The 20,716-nt window shown below is 38.3% G+C and overlaps 1 protein-coding gene across 1 annotated transcript in view; it reads left to right on the top strand.

The window, feature by feature from the left end:
* EXOC4 (exocyst complex component 4) overlaps nt 1–20,716 on the top strand; it is an 826,096-nt gene that overhangs the window by 107,182 nt on the left and 698,198 nt on the right. The window contains exon 7 of the mRNA XM_059074406.2: nt 7,918–8,092. Coding sequence (XP_058930389.1) covers nt 7,918–8,092 — 175 coding nt within the window. The remainder of the gene's footprint in view (nt 1–7,917; nt 8,093–20,716) is intronic.

Here is a 20,716-nt window from a genome sequence, read left to right as displayed (position 1 = left end):
TACAGTAGGTCCTTGGTTATCTATTTTACATAGAGTAGTGTGTATATCTTAGATTGAGAAGAATGATGATTTGAGACTTTTGCAGGAATTGTTTTAGGAGAGAACCAGGGGTAAACTGGCTGGCAGCGAGAAAACAGAGGCAGGATAGACTGTTCTGTTAATGCTCTTTCCAGCCTTGGGTTCCGTAGCATTTGATAGTACTGATAACTCTGTCCTCTTCTCTTAAGTTACTTTTTCCCCTAACATCCTTTTAAAGAAACATTCTCCAAAATCGAGCCCTTTGGTCTCTCTTTGTCTCTGCGCTTTAGTTCTCTTGTCTATAATGTGGGGATAAAAGTAGTACCTTCCTCATAGCGTTCTCCCGAGGATAAAGTGTGCACTTCACACGGCGCCCGGCCTGCTGTCATCAGTGTGGCTCTGAAGACGTAGTTGTCTTTTGTGGTCCTCGTCGTTGTCATCATCATCATCTCACTCCAGCCTCACTGTTTAAGGGCTCTCGTCCATCATGACAGCTTTAGCTGCTGGCCCCACGCAGAGGAGCCCAGGTTGGTGGCTCTAGTCCTGGACTTCTCCGAGTGCTGCCACCCTAAATTGCTCATTCTTTTACTCATATGTACTCAGGCACCTGCAACTCTAGGCACTGGGCCATGTGTTGGGGGAGAGGTGTGGGTACATAAATAGGGACTGTGTTCTTACTCTCTGGCCCAGGAGGTCATGCATGTTCTTTTGTCACTTCTCTCAGTCCATTGTGATCATCTGCTTTTTTTTTTTTTTTTTTTTTTTTGAGAGATTATAGAATGAAAGGGGAATGAAGGGATTGGCTGTTATTCTGTGAATTAGACCTCTTTTAGTTAGCAGTGACAGAACCCACCTCCAACTGACAGAATTAAAGAGGGGTTCTATTGGGATGGTACTAGTGTATCTTATGGAATACAAGCAGGACTTCACTAAGCTGGGGGAAGGACAGAGATGCAACTGGGCCATAGGGACATCTGGAGTATCTCTTGTCCCCCCCCCCCCCCCCCCCGCCTTTTCCCCCTTTAGATGGTAACCGTTAAAGGTATAGGAAGCAATTTACTGTTGTTTTGAGCTTGCTTTTTAGTATACTTTCACTTATGTTATTGCATTTAATTCTCACAATTTGTGATTAGGAAATTGTAATTGAGGAAATTTGTGTCTGAGGAGCCTGAGACTTGGAACAGTCCCATGATGTACTGAGAAATCCCACGGCTATTCAGCAGAGAGCTGGTACCAAGTCCAGCTTTCTAATGCCAGTCCTTTATACCGGCATTTGTACCACATTGCCATCCCAGGATTAAAGTTTTCTTCCGCTGACTGTGGTGTTGTATTGCATATGATTGCATACTGCTTTGTGACTCTGGAAATAAACCTCTGTGTGTGTGTGTGTGTGTGTGTGTGCGTGTGTGCGCGTGCGTTCGCACGCACGATTTTCTTCTGACTGGTAGAAATTGCAATTAACTGAAATTCTAATCTCTGTGGTTCTTAGGCTTATTCCTGTGTGAGGCCTTTTCTTATTCAATTCAGTTTAAGGAATCTCTAGTAATTTAATGATTCTGCCTGCTCTTTTGTCTTTTGGATCAGTGGTGAAAACCTTGATCCTAACAGGATTTAAGCAACTGAGCTAGATGCAGTGTCATGTTTTATTTCTTCTTTTATTTAGTCGATATTTTGTTGGCGGAGTAGGGTTGGGAATGACTTTTTAAAAATTTTAACCTCTCTATTGGAGTAAAACTGCTTTACAATGGTGTGTTAGTTGCTGCTTTATAACAAAGAGAATCAGCTATACATATACATATATCCCCATATCCCCTCCCTCTTGCGTCTCCCTCCCACCCTCCCTATCTCACCCCTCTAGGTGGTCACAAAGCATCGAGCTGATCTCCCTGTGCTATGCGGCTGCTTCCCACTAGCTGTCTGTTTGACATCTGGTAGTGTATACAAGTCCATGCCACTCTCTCACTTCGTCCCAGCTTACCCTTCCTCCTCCCTGCGTCCTCAAGTTCAGGGGATGACTTTTTTGGGGCTCTGTGTGTGCAGGTCATCCTGAGTGTGTCTGCAGTGAAAGGCAAACGCTTGTCTTCTCAATCTAGTGTCGGGTGGGCAGCCAGCGGGTGTATGTGAATATTAACAGCATATTTCAGTTTATTTCTGGTAGCTTTAAACTGGGCCAGACTAGTGCATTTTATGTCTTGTTCACGTGAGTGATTCCTGGTCTCTCTTATTCTTGCTGCATTGCGAGAGAGTCACTTGCTTTTTCATTTTCTGTTTTTAGGAAGGCATGTGTTGGTGAGGAATCGTCAGCCTTTGCAAAGTGTGTGATTGACTTGGATTCTTTCCCTTATTAGCCATTCACTCCTTATCCCACTGCTGAGTTCAGCATCCAGTGCTCCCCTGAAACCCTTCTTGCCAAGGTCACTGGGACCTGTGAGTTGTACATTTCTGTCTTTACCTCAGCTGGCTGCCGTGTAGCCTTGGCTCTGTTGCTATTCTCTTCTCCACTGTCTTCTACAATTTTCCTTCCTGTCGTCGTTTTCCTGCCTCGCTACTTCCTGAACATCTCTTCACTGCTGCTATTTCGGGGAATGTTGGCTTGCTTGTCTTACTCTGCATATTATCCCTGAGTAATCTCAACCTCTCAAATATTTATCACTTTGCAAATTTCCAATATCAGTCTCTCTCCTGAGCTCTGGACTTGCATATCCGAGGACTGGTATGTAACACCTTAAACTTAACATCTTCAGATCTAAATCCAACAGCTCTCCTTTTCAACAGTTTCTGTCTTCACTTCATTCTCATTCTCTCTCCCTCTCCCCACTTTCTCTTTCTCTTTCTCTCAGGAAGGGTAACCATTGTCTTAAGAGTTGCAGAAGCCAGAAATCCAGACAAAAGTATCCTGAAACCTCCTCTCTCTTTAATACAGTACAATTACCTCAACTAATTCTGTTCATTGTCTAAAGTGATCCATCCATCAGTTGTGTGAGGCTCCTGGAACAGGTATTAATTAATACTTTGGTTTTACAGATGGGAACACTTGAAGAAGTTGAGAGATTTTCTCATAATTACAGGGTTAGGAATTATCAATGTTGGGAAAGAATGTGCATCTTTTGTTTCTTTAACGATTACTTATGTAAGAAGGAAAAACAAACAAAAAACAAGTGAACCGAAAGAGAAAAGCTAATGTCCTCCTGGTAGTAAGATTCTGAAGGAGTCAGTGTTCGTAATACTTCACTTCACTTCACTTTTTGAGACATCAGTTTCCTTTTTTCACTGTTCTATATGTTTTCACTTCACCACAGGGGAGGTGTTTGGCCCTCACTGTCCTGACTCAGAGCTACAGCTGATGATTTAAAAACAAACAAACAAACAAAAACAGATAAATTGAGATATAATTCACATACTACGCAAATCAGTGCTTTGTGTAGTATGTGAATTGATGGTTTGAAACAGTGGTTTTTGGTGTATTCACAGGGTGTGCCACCATCACCGCTCTGTAGTTCCAGAACATTTTTGTCCCCCCTACAAAACAAACCCCATATGCTTTAGTGGGTAATTCCCGCCTATCTAAGAACCACTAACATATTTTCCATCTGTGTAATTTGCCTATTCTGGATATTTCATATAAATAGAATCACGCAAAGTCACAAAGTAGTCTTCTGTGACTTTTTTCACTTTGCATAGTGTTTTCAAGGTTCATGTTGTAGTATGTATCAGTACTTCATCTCCTTTTATAGCCAAATAATATTCCATTGTATGAATATACCTCGGGTTTTTTTGGTCCATTTGTTAGTTGATGGACATTTGGATGATTTCCACTTTATGATTTTACTAGTACTATTTTACTACTATTTAAATATTTTAGTATTATGAATAATGCTGTTGTGAGCATGTGTACACGCTTTTGTGCACATGTGTGTTTTTGTTTTTCTAGGGTATATACCTGGGAGTGGAATTGCTGGGTACATATGGTAACTCTATGTTTAATGTTTTGAGGAGCTGCCAAACTGTTTTCCAAAGCAGTTGTACCATTTTTACATTCTCACTAGTGCTGTATGAGAGTTCAAATTTCTCTACATCCTTACCAGTACTTTGTATTGTCTGTCTTTTTGATCATAACCATCCAAAAACCGATATCTCCCGGTTTTGATTTGTATTTCCCTGATGGCTAAAATGTTGAGCATCTTCTGTTTGCTTATTGGTCATTCATATATCTTCTTTGGAGAAATGCATATTCAAATCCTTTGTGCATTTTAAAATTTGGCTGTCTTCTTGTTACTAATTGTAAGAAATCTTGAGGTATTCTAGATATAAATCCTTTATCAGGTAAATTATTTGCAAATATTTTCTCCCATTTCTTGGGTTGCCTTTTCACTTTCTTGATGGTATCATTTGCAGCACAAAAGTTTTAAGTTTTAATGTCGGAGCTGCGGGTTTTATTAGTATTGTCGAGACTGTGCTGTGGTAAGGCAGAGGAGAGCTTCCTTCTCTTTGAAATTGGTGGATGTTTCAAGGTAGGCAGAGCGGCAAATAGAGTGTCTTGATTTCTGGCCTGGCTCTTCCTTTTTTCTTCCCTCTGTAGCCTGTCTTATGGCTCTGATAGTCACACTACAACGCAACTATCTTGGTCTTGATCCTCTAGGTGTGGCAGAAGGTGGTCTTGTGTCGCATTTTATCCAGGGATTGCTATTTCCATACTGCTAAGATACGATGGATCTCATTTTACACCTCAGTTCCCTCTTAGGTCTGTTTTCTAAACAGAGCACTGGCCCTGGTTGCTGAGTTGCTCTTGTCCTTGAGTGGCAGCCGAGGTGCGTGCAGTCATGGAGTCTAGTAGCCCTGGAGATAACCAGACAGCAGCCCCTCCATTCAGAGGAGCCGCTCCTCTTCCAGTGTTTTCTGCTTTATTGCTGGTTTGTAGGCCTGTACCTAGAACTTCATGCCATTGGGAAGTTGGATACCAGCATGCCTTACACTTCTGAATGTCGTGAATCGACATCATTTCAACAGAAACAGACGCACAAAGAAAACAAACTAGTGGTTACCGAAGGGGAAAGGTGAGGGGGAGGGATAAATTAGGAGGTTGGATTAACATGTACATACTGCTATACATAAAATAGGTAATCAACAGGGACCTACAGCAGAGCACAGGGAACTCGCCTCAGTACTCTGTAATAACCTATATGGGAAAAGAATCGGAAAAAGAATCGATACGTGTATAACTAAATCACTTTGCTGTACACCTGAAACTAACGCAACATTGTAAATCAACTATACACCAATATAAAATAAAAATTTAAAAATATCATTCCAGAAATGTTGGGGTATAGCATAACGTTACTACGTTTTAATTTTGTCAAGTAAGGACATTTGGCAATATCACTGCAGTCATGGGAGAAAATAACAGATTTTTCTTACCAAGAGAATACCAAAAATATCAAATTTACCTTTGTGAGACGTGAATATATGGTTTTACTTTTCTGTCTACCACTGAAAAATACATTGTGGTCTGTGGATGGACATTTGGGAACCACAGGCTTTTACATACTCAGCATAAATCTTTATTTGAAAAGTAGAACCTTACTTAATTAGGTATTTTCTCTGTATGATGCCAGATACCAGTCTTACACAGATTATTTACCTACACTGAATTAACTATTTTAGTTGTTAAGTTAGATACATCTTCCTGTACTTTGTACCTCTTTCTGCTGATTTTGAGTGGTTCTTATATAACACAAATGAAAGTGAAGAATTGTTTTAGGTAAATGTGAGTATAAATATGAATTGACCTTTAAAAGATTTTTAAAAATCATCATTCAAAGGTAGAATGGCTCCTATTTACAAATACGATGTGTAATTTCTGGATTATATATGTATATTCTAGATTGGGAGGAATAGGTACATTTTTATTGATTCTGTCTTGTCTCAATCAAAATGTCAGAGATATTAGGGTTTTCTCATAACATAATTATTGGCCGTCACATTGGCACATTGATTACAGTAATTGGACAGTAAAGAAGCCATAGGAATAGATATTATGCTATACATTTTGATGAGATTGTAGTTATAGCCTCTTATTTATGGTAATAAAATCTTGTTAATTGACATTGCTGACAAGATGTTTTGCTTTCTTTTTCTACTTTCCAGGTTGGTTTATAAGTCTACTTAGGAACTATGAACTGAGAGCCACAGATTATACAATAAAGGTCACATTCCAAAATTGTCTGTACTCATTCATGGTATACACATTAAATTCATTCAGCAAATATTTGCTGATCACTGTTCTGAGCGCTCCTGTGTTTACAGAGGTGTATAAAGCAGTGCCTGCTCTAAAAGAATAATAATGGGGAAGGGAGGTAGAATGTCTATATATAAATAAATGTGACCCACCTTGATTGAGTCACATATGTGAGCCATATGTGATAAGTTCCTTAAAAGTGGAATAAAATACAACTTCAGAGGAGGAAAGGATGATTCCAAGTGTGAGTGATCAGTGATGCTGTAAGGCTCAGTGATGGGGGAATTACTTTGCCTCCATGACATGAAGCTCTGAGCCATCTCTGAATATACATCTACACTGTAAAACTATAGAGGGAGGTAGGTGGCTCAGTGCTCTGACATGGAAATCAACTTCTGTTCTAGGGTCAGCTGCCTTGCAACCTCATTTTGTGTCCTTGAGTATATAAAATTGATGTAATAATATGTGTCCATCTCTCAAGATGAAGAATGAGATAATGCGGAGGTCCAAGCTGTTCCCTGTGGTGAAAGTCAGACTGCTTGGCAGGTGTGTAGTTTTTTCAGGCAAGTTAGGCTATACAGTTGAATGGGAGTAAGCCCAGCTTTCCATGACTAAAAGGATTAGTGTCCTTACCAAAGTGCCCAGTTTATTGCTAGAGAATAGCACATTCTCTGTAACATTAGAACTGTTGTCTGAAAAATTGCCTGAATTCCTTAGAAAAACTACCTATATAAATAGAGAGTACAGTGATCACTGAATTATGTTAAAAAGGAAACAAATGTTTATTGAGCTGCTACTTGCTGGTTTAGGGACTTTAGAATTGTCTTTAAAATTTTTACACCATGTCCATTTTTAAAAATTGAAGTATAGTTGATTTACAATAATATGTTAGTTTCAGGTGTGCAGCAAAGTGATTCAGTTTATACATATATATTTTTCAGATTATTTTCCATTATAGGTTATTATAAGATACGGACTATAGTCCCCTGCACTGTAGAGTAAATTCTATTGCTTACCTATTTTATGTATAGTAGTTTGCATTTGTTAGTCCCATACTCCGAATTTATCCTTCCCCCTTCCCTTCCGCCTTTCGTAACTATAAGTTTGTCTTCCACATCTGTGAGTCTGTTTCTGTTTTGTATACAGATTCATTTGTATTATTTTTTAGATCCCCCATATAAGTGATCATATAATACTTGTCTTTCTTTGTCTGTCTGACTTCACCATATCCATTTTATAGCAGAGGAAACAGACACTTAGATAACGTTTCAAAAGTTACTTAGGGGCTTCCCTGGTGGCGCAGTGGTTGAGAATCCGCCTGCCAATGCAGGAGACACGGGTTTGTGCCCTGGTCCGGGAAGATCCCACATGCCGCGGAGCAACTAAGCCCGTGAGCCATGGCCGCTGAGCCTGCGCGTCCGGAGCCTGTGCTCCGCAACGGGAGAGGCCACAACAGTGAGAGGCCCGCATACCGCAAAAAAAAAAAAAAAAAAAAAAAAAAAAGTTACTTAGATCAGACCACTGTTTGAAATGAAATCTGTTGAAATTTAGTGAGCTGTTTACATGGTAGTGTGCTACTTCACTTTAGCTTGATGTTTTTCTTGCAGGCCAGTGTCAATCATTTTGTGTTTGTTTGTATGTAAATGTTTTTTTTTTTTCACTAGGTTACTTCTAGAACTGCTGGAGTTGCTGTTTGACAAGTTTAATGCTGTAGCTGCTGCACACTCTGTGGTCCTGGGATACCTGCAGGACACTGTTGTGACTCCACTGACTCAGCAGGAAGATGTCAAATTGTATGACATGGCAGACGTGTGGGTGAAGATCCAAGATGTTCTGCAGGTAAGATCCTTTTACAGCGGGTGCCATCTTGATTCAGAATAACAGGTAGGAACATAAAAAAATCAGCCACCTAAAATATTCTCTTAATCATAAACAGAGTGAGAAGGCAGTGTTCCTGTTTAAAGGTGATGCTTGCTGATGTTATAAACTTCTATCATTTACACAAGACCTTTGAAACAAACTTTTTTTGGCCAGGCTTTAAAATTAGGAGATTCTCAATACGTAGCAATCAAGGATCTATAGTATCTGGCTTTCTGTTGTAATAATGTATTTTACTTCACTAGAATTAGTCATATGTTTATGTAATCAATATTAAAATGTTCTTAAACACTATTTTATAAACATGTAGCTTAAGTTTATGACCATTTTCTTACAGTCAGCTCTTGCATATGTTGGGGGTAAAAGGCAGGTCAAGAGCTTATTTTAAGAGATGAAGATAAACCTGTAAGGTATAAATGTGCCACTTTGCTTGATCTGTTGAAGATTGGAGGAATGATATTACTGTTTGGTATGATGCTGCCGAGGTGGTATTTAGAAATTTTATTATATTTTCTCTCCATGTGCCAGGAAAATATATTTGATTTGGCCAGATGAAAATGAGAAATGCGATTAAGAGTTAGCTGAAGCAAATTTGACATAGCTAAATAGAAGTGACTTGGTTAGACAGTATCTACTAATAGGAAAAAAAATTAAGGATATATAGGGAATTGAAAAATATAACTGTGTAGAAATGAAATTATTTGCATGGCAAATAGGATTCTTTGCAGGAAAAAAATAAATCAGTATGTAAATTGTAGTTATTTTTGAGAGTATAGGCATGCTCTTGGTGGATTGATTGATTCCTGGTTATTCATTCATTAGACAATTTTTTTTGGATACGGTCTGTGTGCTTTATTGATGGTTCAGTAGAAAGAATATAGGTTGCAACTGTATTCCATGAGTTTGTTTTGCTGCTATGTCAATTACCATGTGCCCATAGTAGGTGCTTGATGAATATTTGTGTGTTGAATGAAATATCTTTATTGCTTGGAAACTGGTTTTTTAATATTTTATATCTTGGTTTGCTAATCTGTCATGGAAACATATGCTTTTCAGGTTACATGTTTATTTTAAGGATGAAATGAGATAATAGATTTTAAAGCTATTTCAAAAATAGTTAGAATTAAGGACTTCTGGTTCTGTCCAAGATGTGGTTACCTCCTACCATAAGTAACTTGAAACTGGGTGGACTCAGGCAATCAGCATGGTCAGTTGAGAGAAGAGAATACATGAGGTCACTTTCACATTCATCCCAGCTTCTTCTCTGGGGACACTTTCAAACTATGACATAGGAAAGTGAACAAACCTCAGCAGGCTCTAAGTAGTAGATGAAGCAGAGTTCAGGGTTCAAGGGTGCAGAGGCAGCTGCAGTTTGTGGGTTAGGATACTAAAGGAGAGGGAATTGCAGAGAGAAGGGGCCCCAGAAATCTGAAAAGAGTAGTGTTGAGTCTTTGGTCAGATGTGAAGTTTCACCCACTCCAAGGCAGAAAATAGCTACTGTGGGACTGTGAGCTGAATGGAAATTGCAGAAGTTGCCAAATGCTCAGAAACATTGGAGTTCAGACCAGCCAGTGTGGGGAGAACTTAGTGAACATCCTGTGCTTTCAGATGTGACCTCAGATGTTTTAGGAATTGGGCTGTTCTAGCCATAGTGTACGTGATACTGTAATTTCATGTAACGAAGCCCCAAACCAAGTCTCTACAGTATTAGTCTGATCCACCTGTAAATAAAGTAATATAATCTAGTATCTCAATAGTGAAGTATCCACATTGTACAGCATACAATTATTATACTTGCAAAAAAGCAGAAAAACGTGACTAATAACCAGAATTTTAAAAATTTGATGAAAATTAGTATCTGAAATGAAAAATTTACCAGATGGATTTAGCAACAGATTGCATGCTGTAGAAGAAAGGATCAGAAAACTTGAAGAAAAATCAATCAAAACCAATCTAAACTAAAGGACAGGGAGAAAATAGACTGAAAAGGAAAATGAGCAAAGCCATAATGTCCTGTGGGACAGTATCATGCTGTCTAACATTTGTGTGGTTGGAAGTACAGAGGGAGAGCAGGGAGAGAGATTGGGGCAGTTAATTATTGGAAGAAACAGTGACCCAGAATTTCCTAATTTGTTGAAAAACATAAACCCACACACAGGTCAAGAAGTTCAACAAATCCAAGGAAGTTTAAGACAGAGAAAACCATATCTAGACACATTATCATCAGGTAGCTGAAAAGCAAAGAAAAAAATCTTAAAGATAGCCAGAGGAAAAAGAGTGCATTGCCTACAGGGAGCCAGTGATAAAAATTTTCACTAACGTCTCATCAGAAACAATACAAGCCAGAAATCGATGTATGTCATCTTGAAAGTGCTGTAAAATACAAAAATTGTCGATCTAGAATTTTATATTCACTGAAAAAATCATTTGAAATGAAGGTGAAATAGTGACATTTTCACATTAACTAAAGCTGGAAGAATTTGTTTTCACTTGACCTGCACTTGAAGAAATGTTAAAGAAAGTTTTTCAGGCTAAAGGAAAACAATACCAGATGGTAACTCATCTACAGGAAAATATAAAGAAGGCTAGAAGTGGTAAATATGTGGGTAAAAATAAAATATATTTCTCTCATTTCTTAATTTTTGTTTAAAGCAAAACCAATAGTAATGTATGTGGGTTCTATAATATATTTCAAAGTAAAATGTATGACAATAATTGCACAAAAGATGGGACTAGGGTAAATGAAACTCTACTGCTGTAAGTTTCTTACATTATACATGAAGAGGTACAATGTTTAAGGTAAACTGTGGTAAGTTAAGGATGCATATTATAAGCCCTAGAGCAGACATTAAATTGTAAAATATATGTGTAGCTGAAAAGCCAGTAAAGGGCATAAAACTGAATAGTGAACAAATATTTGATTAATCCAAAAGAAAAAAGCCAGAAAGGAAGAAAAAAGAACAATGAAGAAAGAAAAGATAAAGAACAAAACGAAGATAGGATGAATAGAAAACAAATAGCAACATGTTAGACTTATACCGCCCATGTAAATAATTACATTAAATGTACATGGACTAGATACTTCAATTTAAAGGCAGAGTTTGTCAGATTGGTTTTAAAAAAAGAAAAACCCAACCATACTGTTTACAAGAGATACGTTTTATGTTTTTTATTTTAAAAGTTTAAAATAACTTCAAACTTTTAGAAAGGTAAGAATAGTACAGAGGGTGCCCATATAACTCTTAATTCAAATTCAACTATTGTTAGCATTTTGTCACTTTATCAATTGTTTTCTCTCTATATGTACTTGTGTGTGTTTTATCTATTATCTATTTTCTAGTTTTGTCGATTGACCCAGTAATGTTCTTTAGGGCAGTTTTTTTTTTTTTTTTATGCTCCTCCAGTAGAGAATCCAGTCTAGCATTAGATACTGTATCTGCTTTTCATGCCTCTTTAGTTTCCTTTAAGCTTGAACATTTCCATAGCTTTTCTTTACCTTTTCTTATAACAGTGGCATTTTGAAGAGTATATCCCCATCTTTTAATTCAAGTTCCTCATTTTGGGCTTAAGAGACTTTAAACATAAAGATATAGACAGATTAAAAGTATATGAATGGAAAGAGATGTACCATGAAATACTAATAAAAATATTTGTGTTATGCAAATGTATTGGACAGTATTAGAATATAATATTATCAGATGGAATTATTTGTATCAGTACTTATGGCATTTAAAACCTGAATACATTAAGCCCTAGGAAGTATGTTATAGACTATGTAATCCTGTTGTCACAAGGTTATAAAATGCTTTATGAATAAGTTTTGGATATCTGATATTTGAATAAGACTAATGTTCTAAATTTAAAACAACTTTTGAATCTACTAGGATCCTATTTATAGTACTATTATGAAGAATTAATTATGGTTATGAACAAAGTAAGATATGCCTTACTTAGCGCTACTTACTTTGAATTTGTCAAATGTATATAATTCCTACACTTTTGAAAACAAAACCCATTATCTCATATTAAAAATGTTTATAATAAACTAAGGAACTTTAAGTTCCATCAGACATTAACTTGAAATGAAAAAATGACTGAAAGTATGTTTCTGGCTTATTAAATGAGATATACCTTTCACACATGTCATTTCAAAAGATGATTGGGGATCCTATCTTCCATATTATGGAATGAATTATTCATTTGTTTATTTAAAGAGCTTTATTGAGATTTAATGTACCTGCCACAAGGTTTACCTGTTTAAGGTATAGATTTCAGTGCTTTTTAGTATATTTATGGAGTTATGCAACCATCACCATGATACGATTTTATAACATTTTCATCACCCTAAAAAGAAACCTTGTTTGTATCCATTAAATATTTATTTATTTGGTTGTGCCAGGTCCTAGTTGTGGCTCTCTATCTCGTTAGTTGCGGCATGTGGGCTCCCTAATTATGGCATGCGAACTCTTAGTTGTGGCATGCATGTGGGATCTAGTTCCCTGACCAGGGATTGAACCCGGTCCCCCTGTGTTAGGAGCATGGAATCTTATCCACCATGCCACCAGGGAAGTTCCTGTTTGTATCCATTAGAAATCACTTCCCATTCCCCACTCCCTTCACCCTTAAGATGTATGTAAGGCACTAAAGAGGCATCAATTGTGTGTTAAATATCTGAGTAACTTGTAGTCCCCAAATCATACACTTGGCAGTACTGTTGCTATTTCATGTTAATGTGTACATATACTGTTGGCATAAGCTATTTGACAGATAAAGAACATAAAACTAAAACTGATCTAATAGTACAAGGTGATGCGTCTAAGGTAGAAATAACATTTCATTTCATGTATTATGTTTAATTGTTTTGAGGTCAAGGTATGACAGTGTTCTTTGTTTTTTTCCTTTCTTTTCCTCCATTTTTCTCCTCCTCTTACTTTTCTACTTTTCTGCCCCCAATTTGTGTTTTCTTAGACATGTTGTGGAAGAGGGATATTAGTCATGACTTGAATTAATCTCTGGTTGATTGTTTCTTAGCTCTCTATTGTACTCATCTTTATTAATCCACAGATTCAAGAATAAAGCATTTTAAAGTAAGAGGTCATCTACATATTTTAAATGATTACTATTATATAATAAAAATTGTTATACAATTTTTAAATTGGTTTTAGTTTTCTGTATTTTCTAGTTCCTTCAAAAATTCTTTCAGGTTACAGCTTACTTACAGATTTCTAACAGTGTAATATTAGGTTATATACCCATTAATAAACTGGATATGCAGTGACACAGACACACAAATGGTCTAATGTTGCTAAATGTAAGAATGGTAGTTGGCACAGTGTGTCATATAATCATCCTGAAACATGTTAAATGGACCAAAAAAGGTGTTCAAGATTGTTGAAGAGCTGATCCTTGGAGGTTTTGCAGAGGTAGAGAAGATGCAAACGGCACTCCAGACAGCTGGAATGGCAAGTGAGATATTGGTAAGTGGTACAGAAGGAATGAATGGATAAGGATATTCACAGATAAGTAAGAAAAGAATGGCTTAGCTGTAACTGAGGGTTTATTTTGTGGACTAGAAGATAAGTTCAGGTAGGTAGGTTTGGGTTCAGGTTGTGGAAGCCCTTAAGTGTCATCTAAGGGGATTGTGATTTGTCTTTAGGCTAATGGTTCCTGAAGCTGAGTATGCATTAGGTTTACCTCTGGATTGATTCCTAGTCCCATCCTTGACCTTCTGATTAAGGATCACTGTGGCTAAGGACTGGATTTTGTGGGGTTTTTGTTGCTGTTGTTGTTTTGTTTGTTTTTTAGCTCCTAAGATGATTCTGATAATTTGTTGGGGATCCTGTAATTGGGAACTGTTGCTTTGGGTCAGTGGTTCTCAGAGTATGTTTCCTGGACCAGCAGCATTAGTGTTACCTAGGAGCATGTTAAAAAAGCCAATTTGTGTTCCTACTTCATAGTTGCTGATTCAAAAACTCAAGGAGTGAGGCCATACAATCTGTATTTTAATAAGCCCTTCACGGATGCACGCTCAAGTTTGAGGACCTTTGTTTTAGGTGATACTGGGCCATTTTGGATTTGGATTGGCATGTGGTGAGATGAAGTAGGATTCATATAGTAGCACTGAAAAGGATTGGGTGTAGAGGCTGGAGACTAAGGCAAGGAAACTGTTGGGTAGGCTAGTGGAGAGTCTGTAGGTTATATTACTTAAGATATTGTCTAATAGTAGAACAAATGATAGGCTTTCATGAGCATGTTAGAGGAATACAAAGAAGAGGGAGGGATTTGTAAACCTTTCGGAAGTCTTTTGGAAAATCTATAAAACCACATAGTCAACTTGTCCCTCTGGTTTCCAGTGTGACAGATATTTTAGTGATGTTTTAGTGTTAAGTTATTGGGGCCAACTGTGTGCTAAGTATTTGGGAATAAAGCTGAACACAAGATAGAGAACTCACTCTGGTGAAGTGGGGAGAGTGGGCAAGAGTGTGTGTTTTTACTTCGCTGTTAGCCAGCTGGCATGGAAAGTAGCACAGGAGAATATTTGCCAACATGGAGGGCTTAGAAAAGAAGACTTTTGGTTTAAGTTTGCATGCAGAGGTTTATGCTTAGGGCCAATTTAGTTTTCTGATACTTGTTAGTGGAATGCTCTTTAGGTTAAAATCATTTCTGGAGAACAGACATAGTTGAGAACAATAGACGCCTGCAGTTAGTATGTACCAGCATGTATGAAGGTGATGGGATCATATGATGCATGGAGTTACAGGTGTTTAGACTTCGAGTTTCAGTGTTTCTTTGAATCGAAAATGTTTCTTGCTGAAAAATGGAAATGCTCTTTTGTTTACTGAATCTTGGAAAATAATTTTTGATCACGTAGAGACTTGGCAGCTTTTCTCCACTGGAACCTGGGCTTGTCCCTGGCAGGCAGAATCCATCCTGTAGCTGGAAGGCTCATTTGTCTCTGCGTGTTTGTGTCTGGAGACAGCCGTGTGTGGAGACAAGGCTGTCACTATCGTAGTAACAGGGTGTCAGAGTTTTCTCCTGGTGTCATCCCTGTGACCACACACCATGGAACTCCCTTTTCAGTTTTACACACTCTTTAGAATTGTGATAATAGAAATACATGTTTTTGCCCTTCTGAGTAGCAACAGCACCTTCCGAAATGTCACCTACTTGGTGACATGCCTGTCATACCGTTGGCTGCACATTTTCAAGTGTGTTAAGACCGAGGTACACTGGAAACACAAAATACTCCATTTCTTGTGGGATTTAACATAACAGAGGAAATAAGAGGATCACTTTGAACAAACCTATCTTTTAGGTGTAACAATTCTGAAAAAAAAAAAAATCTCATTTTTTTATTCACATCTCTTTTCAAAACCAAACCGCCCGTTTAGCCATTGTCGGCTTAAGTGTGTAACCCTGAGTGTGCTAAGTAGTGTTCTACAGCTGGAGGCTGTGGGTTGTAATTACATGTTGAACCACTGACAGTGACACCACGAGTCACTTCACTTTTTAGTGCCCTGATCTCTCTTTCTGGAGCTTAACAGAGACGGAATGGAAAATCATTTTACTTGTGTTAACTGCCACTTAAATGTCTAAATAATGATAAAATTAACCTCATGCAGAGAACTTGAAGTTTGCTGTCAGGTAAGAAAATCCACAAATCTTATTGGTACTGATCCATGACCTAGAGGAGTTTTTCAAGGAGACAGATGCAGTTTCTCTTTTGAATTCAGGTCTGAAACTAGGTTATTCTTAGCTTTTGTTTCATATGATATTTTGGTTAGCTGAGGATTCCATTCCTCAAAGTAAAACTAGCTTTCTTTTGCTGTATTCTAGGCCAGATAACTTGTGCAATTATTCTTGCAGAAATAGTTTTTCTTCATTTCTCAACCTTTAACACTTTTTGATAGCCTCTGTTTTGGGTGGCATATTAAAATCATGCTGTCGGCCAGGCCACTGCATCTCCAAGAAGGTGCTTGCTCCTTGAATTTTTGTTCTATCTGGTCAATGGATAGTATGCTGCCCAATGCATAGAGTTAAGTGAACATGGGAAAGTTAAAGTAGAAATCTTCCTCTAAATTGAAGTCAGCTTCTGTAGCATCAGGACTCTCCGTAGGTTGTTCTATGTTCACTACTTAAAGCAGGAAATGATGGGCAGCCAAGGAGATTCCTCTGGCTCCCCGAGCACGTGTGACAGTTGCACAAGTCAGAGCGCTGGGGTGTCTGAGGCCCAGTGAAAGTTGTGCTGAATGTCGTGGATATCTTAACACACTGGGCCAAACTTTAAAAAATAGTAGCTCGGTGGCTGATGCCCCAGAATTAGGTGGATTTGGTGGAAAGTCTGCTCTCCTTAAATTTCTAATTGCCCAGGAAGTATCTGCTTGGGTCTGATTGGGTCTTGGTTTAGAGGACCCAAGGGTAGAAATGACAGGGCTTCCTTACAGTCCACTACCTCCAAAGCTTTTCTCTTTGTCTGTTTTTTTTTTTTTTTAATTTTTAAAATTTAAATTATTTTATTTATTTTTGGCTGCGTTGGGTCTTTGTTGCTGCGCTCGGGCTTTCTCTAGTTGTGGCGAGCGGGGGCTACTCTTTGTTGCGGTGTGCGGGCTTCTCATTGCGGTGTCTTCTCTTGTTGCGGAGCGTGGGCTCAGTAGTTGTGGCTCACGGGCTCTAGAGCACAGGCTCAGTAGCTGTGGCGCACGGGCTTAGTTGCTCCGCGGCATGTGGGATCTTCCCGGACCAGGGCTCGAACCCGTGTCCCCTGCATCGGCAGGAGGATTTTTAACCACTGTACCACCATGGAAGTCCCTCTCTTTGTCTGGTTTTGTCTGAGATACTGGAGGGTGGACCACTGAAAACCAAGGCAGATTTGTAATGCCCCTGGTGATTTAAACGGCCTTAGTCCTTAAGGAGACTGTGTGCTTATCAAGGTGGTGCCCCTGGGCCCAAGCAAGGGGGTTGCTAGTAACCAAGAGGCCATAATAAGTGGTGATGATTAATGATAATAGGTGGGATAGTGTGATGTACAGTATCATTATATGATTTGAGTGAAATTAAAGCAACTGGCACTGCTTCACTGATACTGCTCTTGCCTACCTGAGAAGATTTTAGAGCAACAATGATGATATCTTCCTGAATTGATAATACTTAAAAAAAAACACAAAACTTGCTCTTAAACCTATTCTGATTGTGAAAGTAATTTGAGAGTATGCCTGAATTCTTGAGTATAGTTATAGTTCTTTTGGTTTGATTGTCTGTTGCTTCATACCACATTACTCAAACTTCATGGCTTCTATTTGCCCTCAGTTTTATGAGTCAGAAATTCACTCAGGGCTCAGCAGGGTGGTGCTTCTACTTTACATGGCGTCAACTGAGAACATTCACTTGGCTACTTCAGCTGAAGGCTGGACTGGGTTAGAAGCTTTCTCCCTCTCTCCGTAGGACCTCATAGCATGACAGTCTCAGGGTGGTTGGACTTCTTCCATGAATGCTGGCTTCCAGTCCGGAGCATTCAAAAAGGTAAAGGCGGAGGCTGATGACCCCTTAAGGCCCTGCCTTGTATATTACATGGTGTCACATTTGCCACATTCTATTGGTCAAAGTGGAGGGAAAGTAGAGTCCATTCAGTGGGAAGAGTAGCAAGGAATTCTTGGCAATCTTTACTCCACCACAACATTGTAAGGTTTGTAAGTTTGCTTTTAGAATAATCCACCAGATACTGGCATTAGATTATTGTTGCTGGGTCTTTGTCACAAGATAAAGATCAAGATTTTATTCTTGCCTACTGATCTTATTTTTTTTCTTTATTTGTTTTTAAAAAATTTTTGGCTGTGTTGGGTCTTCATTGCTGCGCGTGGGCTTTTTCTAGTTGTGGCGAGCGGGGGCTACTCTTCGTTGCGGTGCGTGGGCTTCTCATTGCGGTGGCTTCTCTTGTTGCGGAGCACGGGCTCTAGGTACATGGGCTTCAGTAGTTGTGGCACACGGGCTCAGTAGTTGTGACTCGCAGGCTCTAGAGCGCAGGCTTGGTAGTTGTGGCGCACGGGCTTAGTTGCTCTGCAGCATGTGAGATCTTCCCGGACCAGGGCTCGAACCCGTGTCTCCTGCATTGGCAGGCAGATTCTTAGCCACTGTGCCACCAGGGAAGCCCCCCTAGCTTTCTTTTTAAATGTTTAAGTCAGTGATTTACGTGCCTACTTTGGCTTGGACTTTGATGTCTTGACATTTCACTTGAGAATCTGTGATACTTTTAGTTGATGCATTTAGTTGAAATGATCTTAGTTCTCATAATCTTAAAATAAAGGCTCTGTGTTGAGGAATATGTCTCACTAGGTATTTTACTAAGTGTATGTATATAAAGTAGTATATTTACACCTATATATGTATACATATTTTCAAATTGTGAAAATTGAGGATTTCATGTTTCAAAGAATAGCAGTCAGTGAATAGAGATTTGGGTTTTCCAGTTCTAAAATGCCGGGTATTTTGTTAAATGCACTAAAATTGGTTTAAGCCTTTGCTTTACCCTGTAGGGACAAGAAAATTATTTCATTTATGTTTTTGCAGTGGCTTCAGATTAGATCATCTGAATGTTCTGAATATTTTGGTAGTCACAGCTATTAGTTGTCACTGAGCCTTCCTTTCTTCCTCCCTTCCTCCTAATCAGAATTACCTGTGGATCCCACATCTGAAAAGCCTCTTTCAGTAGGATTCCAACTGATTCTAATGCACAATCTGGTTAAGAGCTACGATGAGCAAGTATTACAGGCTTGGTCATATTAAAACCAAGACTATTAGAAGACAGTCTTAAGGGGGGGTGGGAGAAATTTACAAAAAGTGAGTTTAGTTTTATTTAGAAAGATGCATCACTGTGGCATGTTTAGGAGGAAATGTGCGTTCTGTGACATATAGCAAACGATGATAGCATGTTGAAGTGCCATAAAGATGGGAAATGCTTTAATATACGCATACGTTAAAGGGAAAAGAAAAACCAAATGACTGTGCTGCAATTAATCTCCATTTAGAGATTTTGATTCAACTTTATTTCGAGTTAGCAGCCCACAGACAGCAAACATAGGTAATTCCTATTTCTGACTTGAGTAGTTGAGAACATTGAAAAATACATTTTTTCATTCAAGAAGTTTTTGGACTGGAAACAGTTATATCAGAATCTTAATGATTGTCTTTTTATTAAGAAAAGAGCTGTTTTCTTTGTTTCTTCTCTCCCCACCCGTATTTATTACCTGTATGAGTTTTTCAGATTTATATTAATGGAAATTTGTTGTTGTTTTTAACTACGGGGAAAAGGTATTTCTTTTTTAAGATGTGTATGTAAAAGGAATTTATGAAATTATTTTAACCTTGCGGGGAGTTAAGACAAAAACATAACCAACAATAATACAGGGCTGTTTATGGTCCCAGGGAAAAATTTCAGAGGAGATCATAGAAGAACAAGGTCAGAATGCGTTGAAGCATTTGAGTTCATGGACAAGGAGAGACTTGGCACTCCCTGACGTGGTTAGGGTTGAATACGTAATACACATAGCATTATAGAGAGCTGGGAAGAATGGAAGGTTTTTTGGTTAGCTTTTTTTGGGGGGCGAAGTGTTACCAAATTCAGATTGAATAATTTTGGGTGCCAGGGAGATCTTTGGATAAGAGATTGGGCTTGCCTCTTTTGGCTGTGGGCTGCCGTTATGGTGTTTTGTTTTTGCTTTTTATTTTATTACAGACAATTTCAAATGTGTTCAGAAATACATAGAAATGTATAATGAACCCCCCATGCACCCGTTGTCCAAATTCACTTTCTGATGTTACCAATTTATAGTACTATTGTCTCGTTTCTACCCCTGCCCATTTCCCTTTTCCTTATTTAAAAAAAAAATCCTAGAGAGCATATTGTTTCATCTATATTGCAATGTGAATCTCTGAAAGATAAGGTCTCCTTTTAAAAACCATGATCATACCTAAAAGCATAGTTTTCTTACTGTGAAATACCCAGTCAGGGTTCACATTTCCAGTTGTCTCAAATGTCATAATTGTTTATTTTTTACAGTTTGTCTGAATCAGGATTCAAATAAGGTTTAAATACCTCAGTGTGTTGAGTAAGTTTCTTAAAACTATTTTAATGTGTAAGTTCCCCTGCATCTCATTTTTACCTCTTGAAATTTATTTATTGAAGAAGCCAGATCATTTGTCCTGTAGTAACTTCCCCCATTCTGGCTTTGGTTGATTGCTTCCCCATTGTGTCATTTGCTGTTTATCGATGTCCCTAACTTAGGTCAAGAGGCTTAATCAGATTTAAATTGTTTTGGGGAGGGCATGATTACTTCATAGATGATAGTAGCTGTTATGCTTTTTCAGTAGAAGAGTGAGATGGTGAAAGTAATATATTTAGGATGTTTAATCTGGAACAGTGTGCAGAATGAATTGGTGGAGAAGGAAGTGGATGGAGAGATACCAATTAGAAGTCAAGTTCAGTCAATACAGGAAGGAAGGGCTAGACTAGGGCAGGGGCAGTGAAAAGAAAGAGGACTGCGATTAGAGAGAATTTGAAAGAAGAATGAATTTTCAGAAACTTTTACCATT

Source organism: Kogia breviceps, chromosome 9, assembly GCF_026419965.1.
Source record: "Kogia breviceps isolate mKogBre1 chromosome 9, mKogBre1 haplotype 1, whole genome shotgun sequence".
Lineage (NCBI taxonomy): Eukaryota > Metazoa > Chordata > Mammalia > Artiodactyla > Physeteridae > Kogia > Kogia breviceps.
This window is presented reverse-complemented; position numbering and strand designations above follow the sequence as displayed.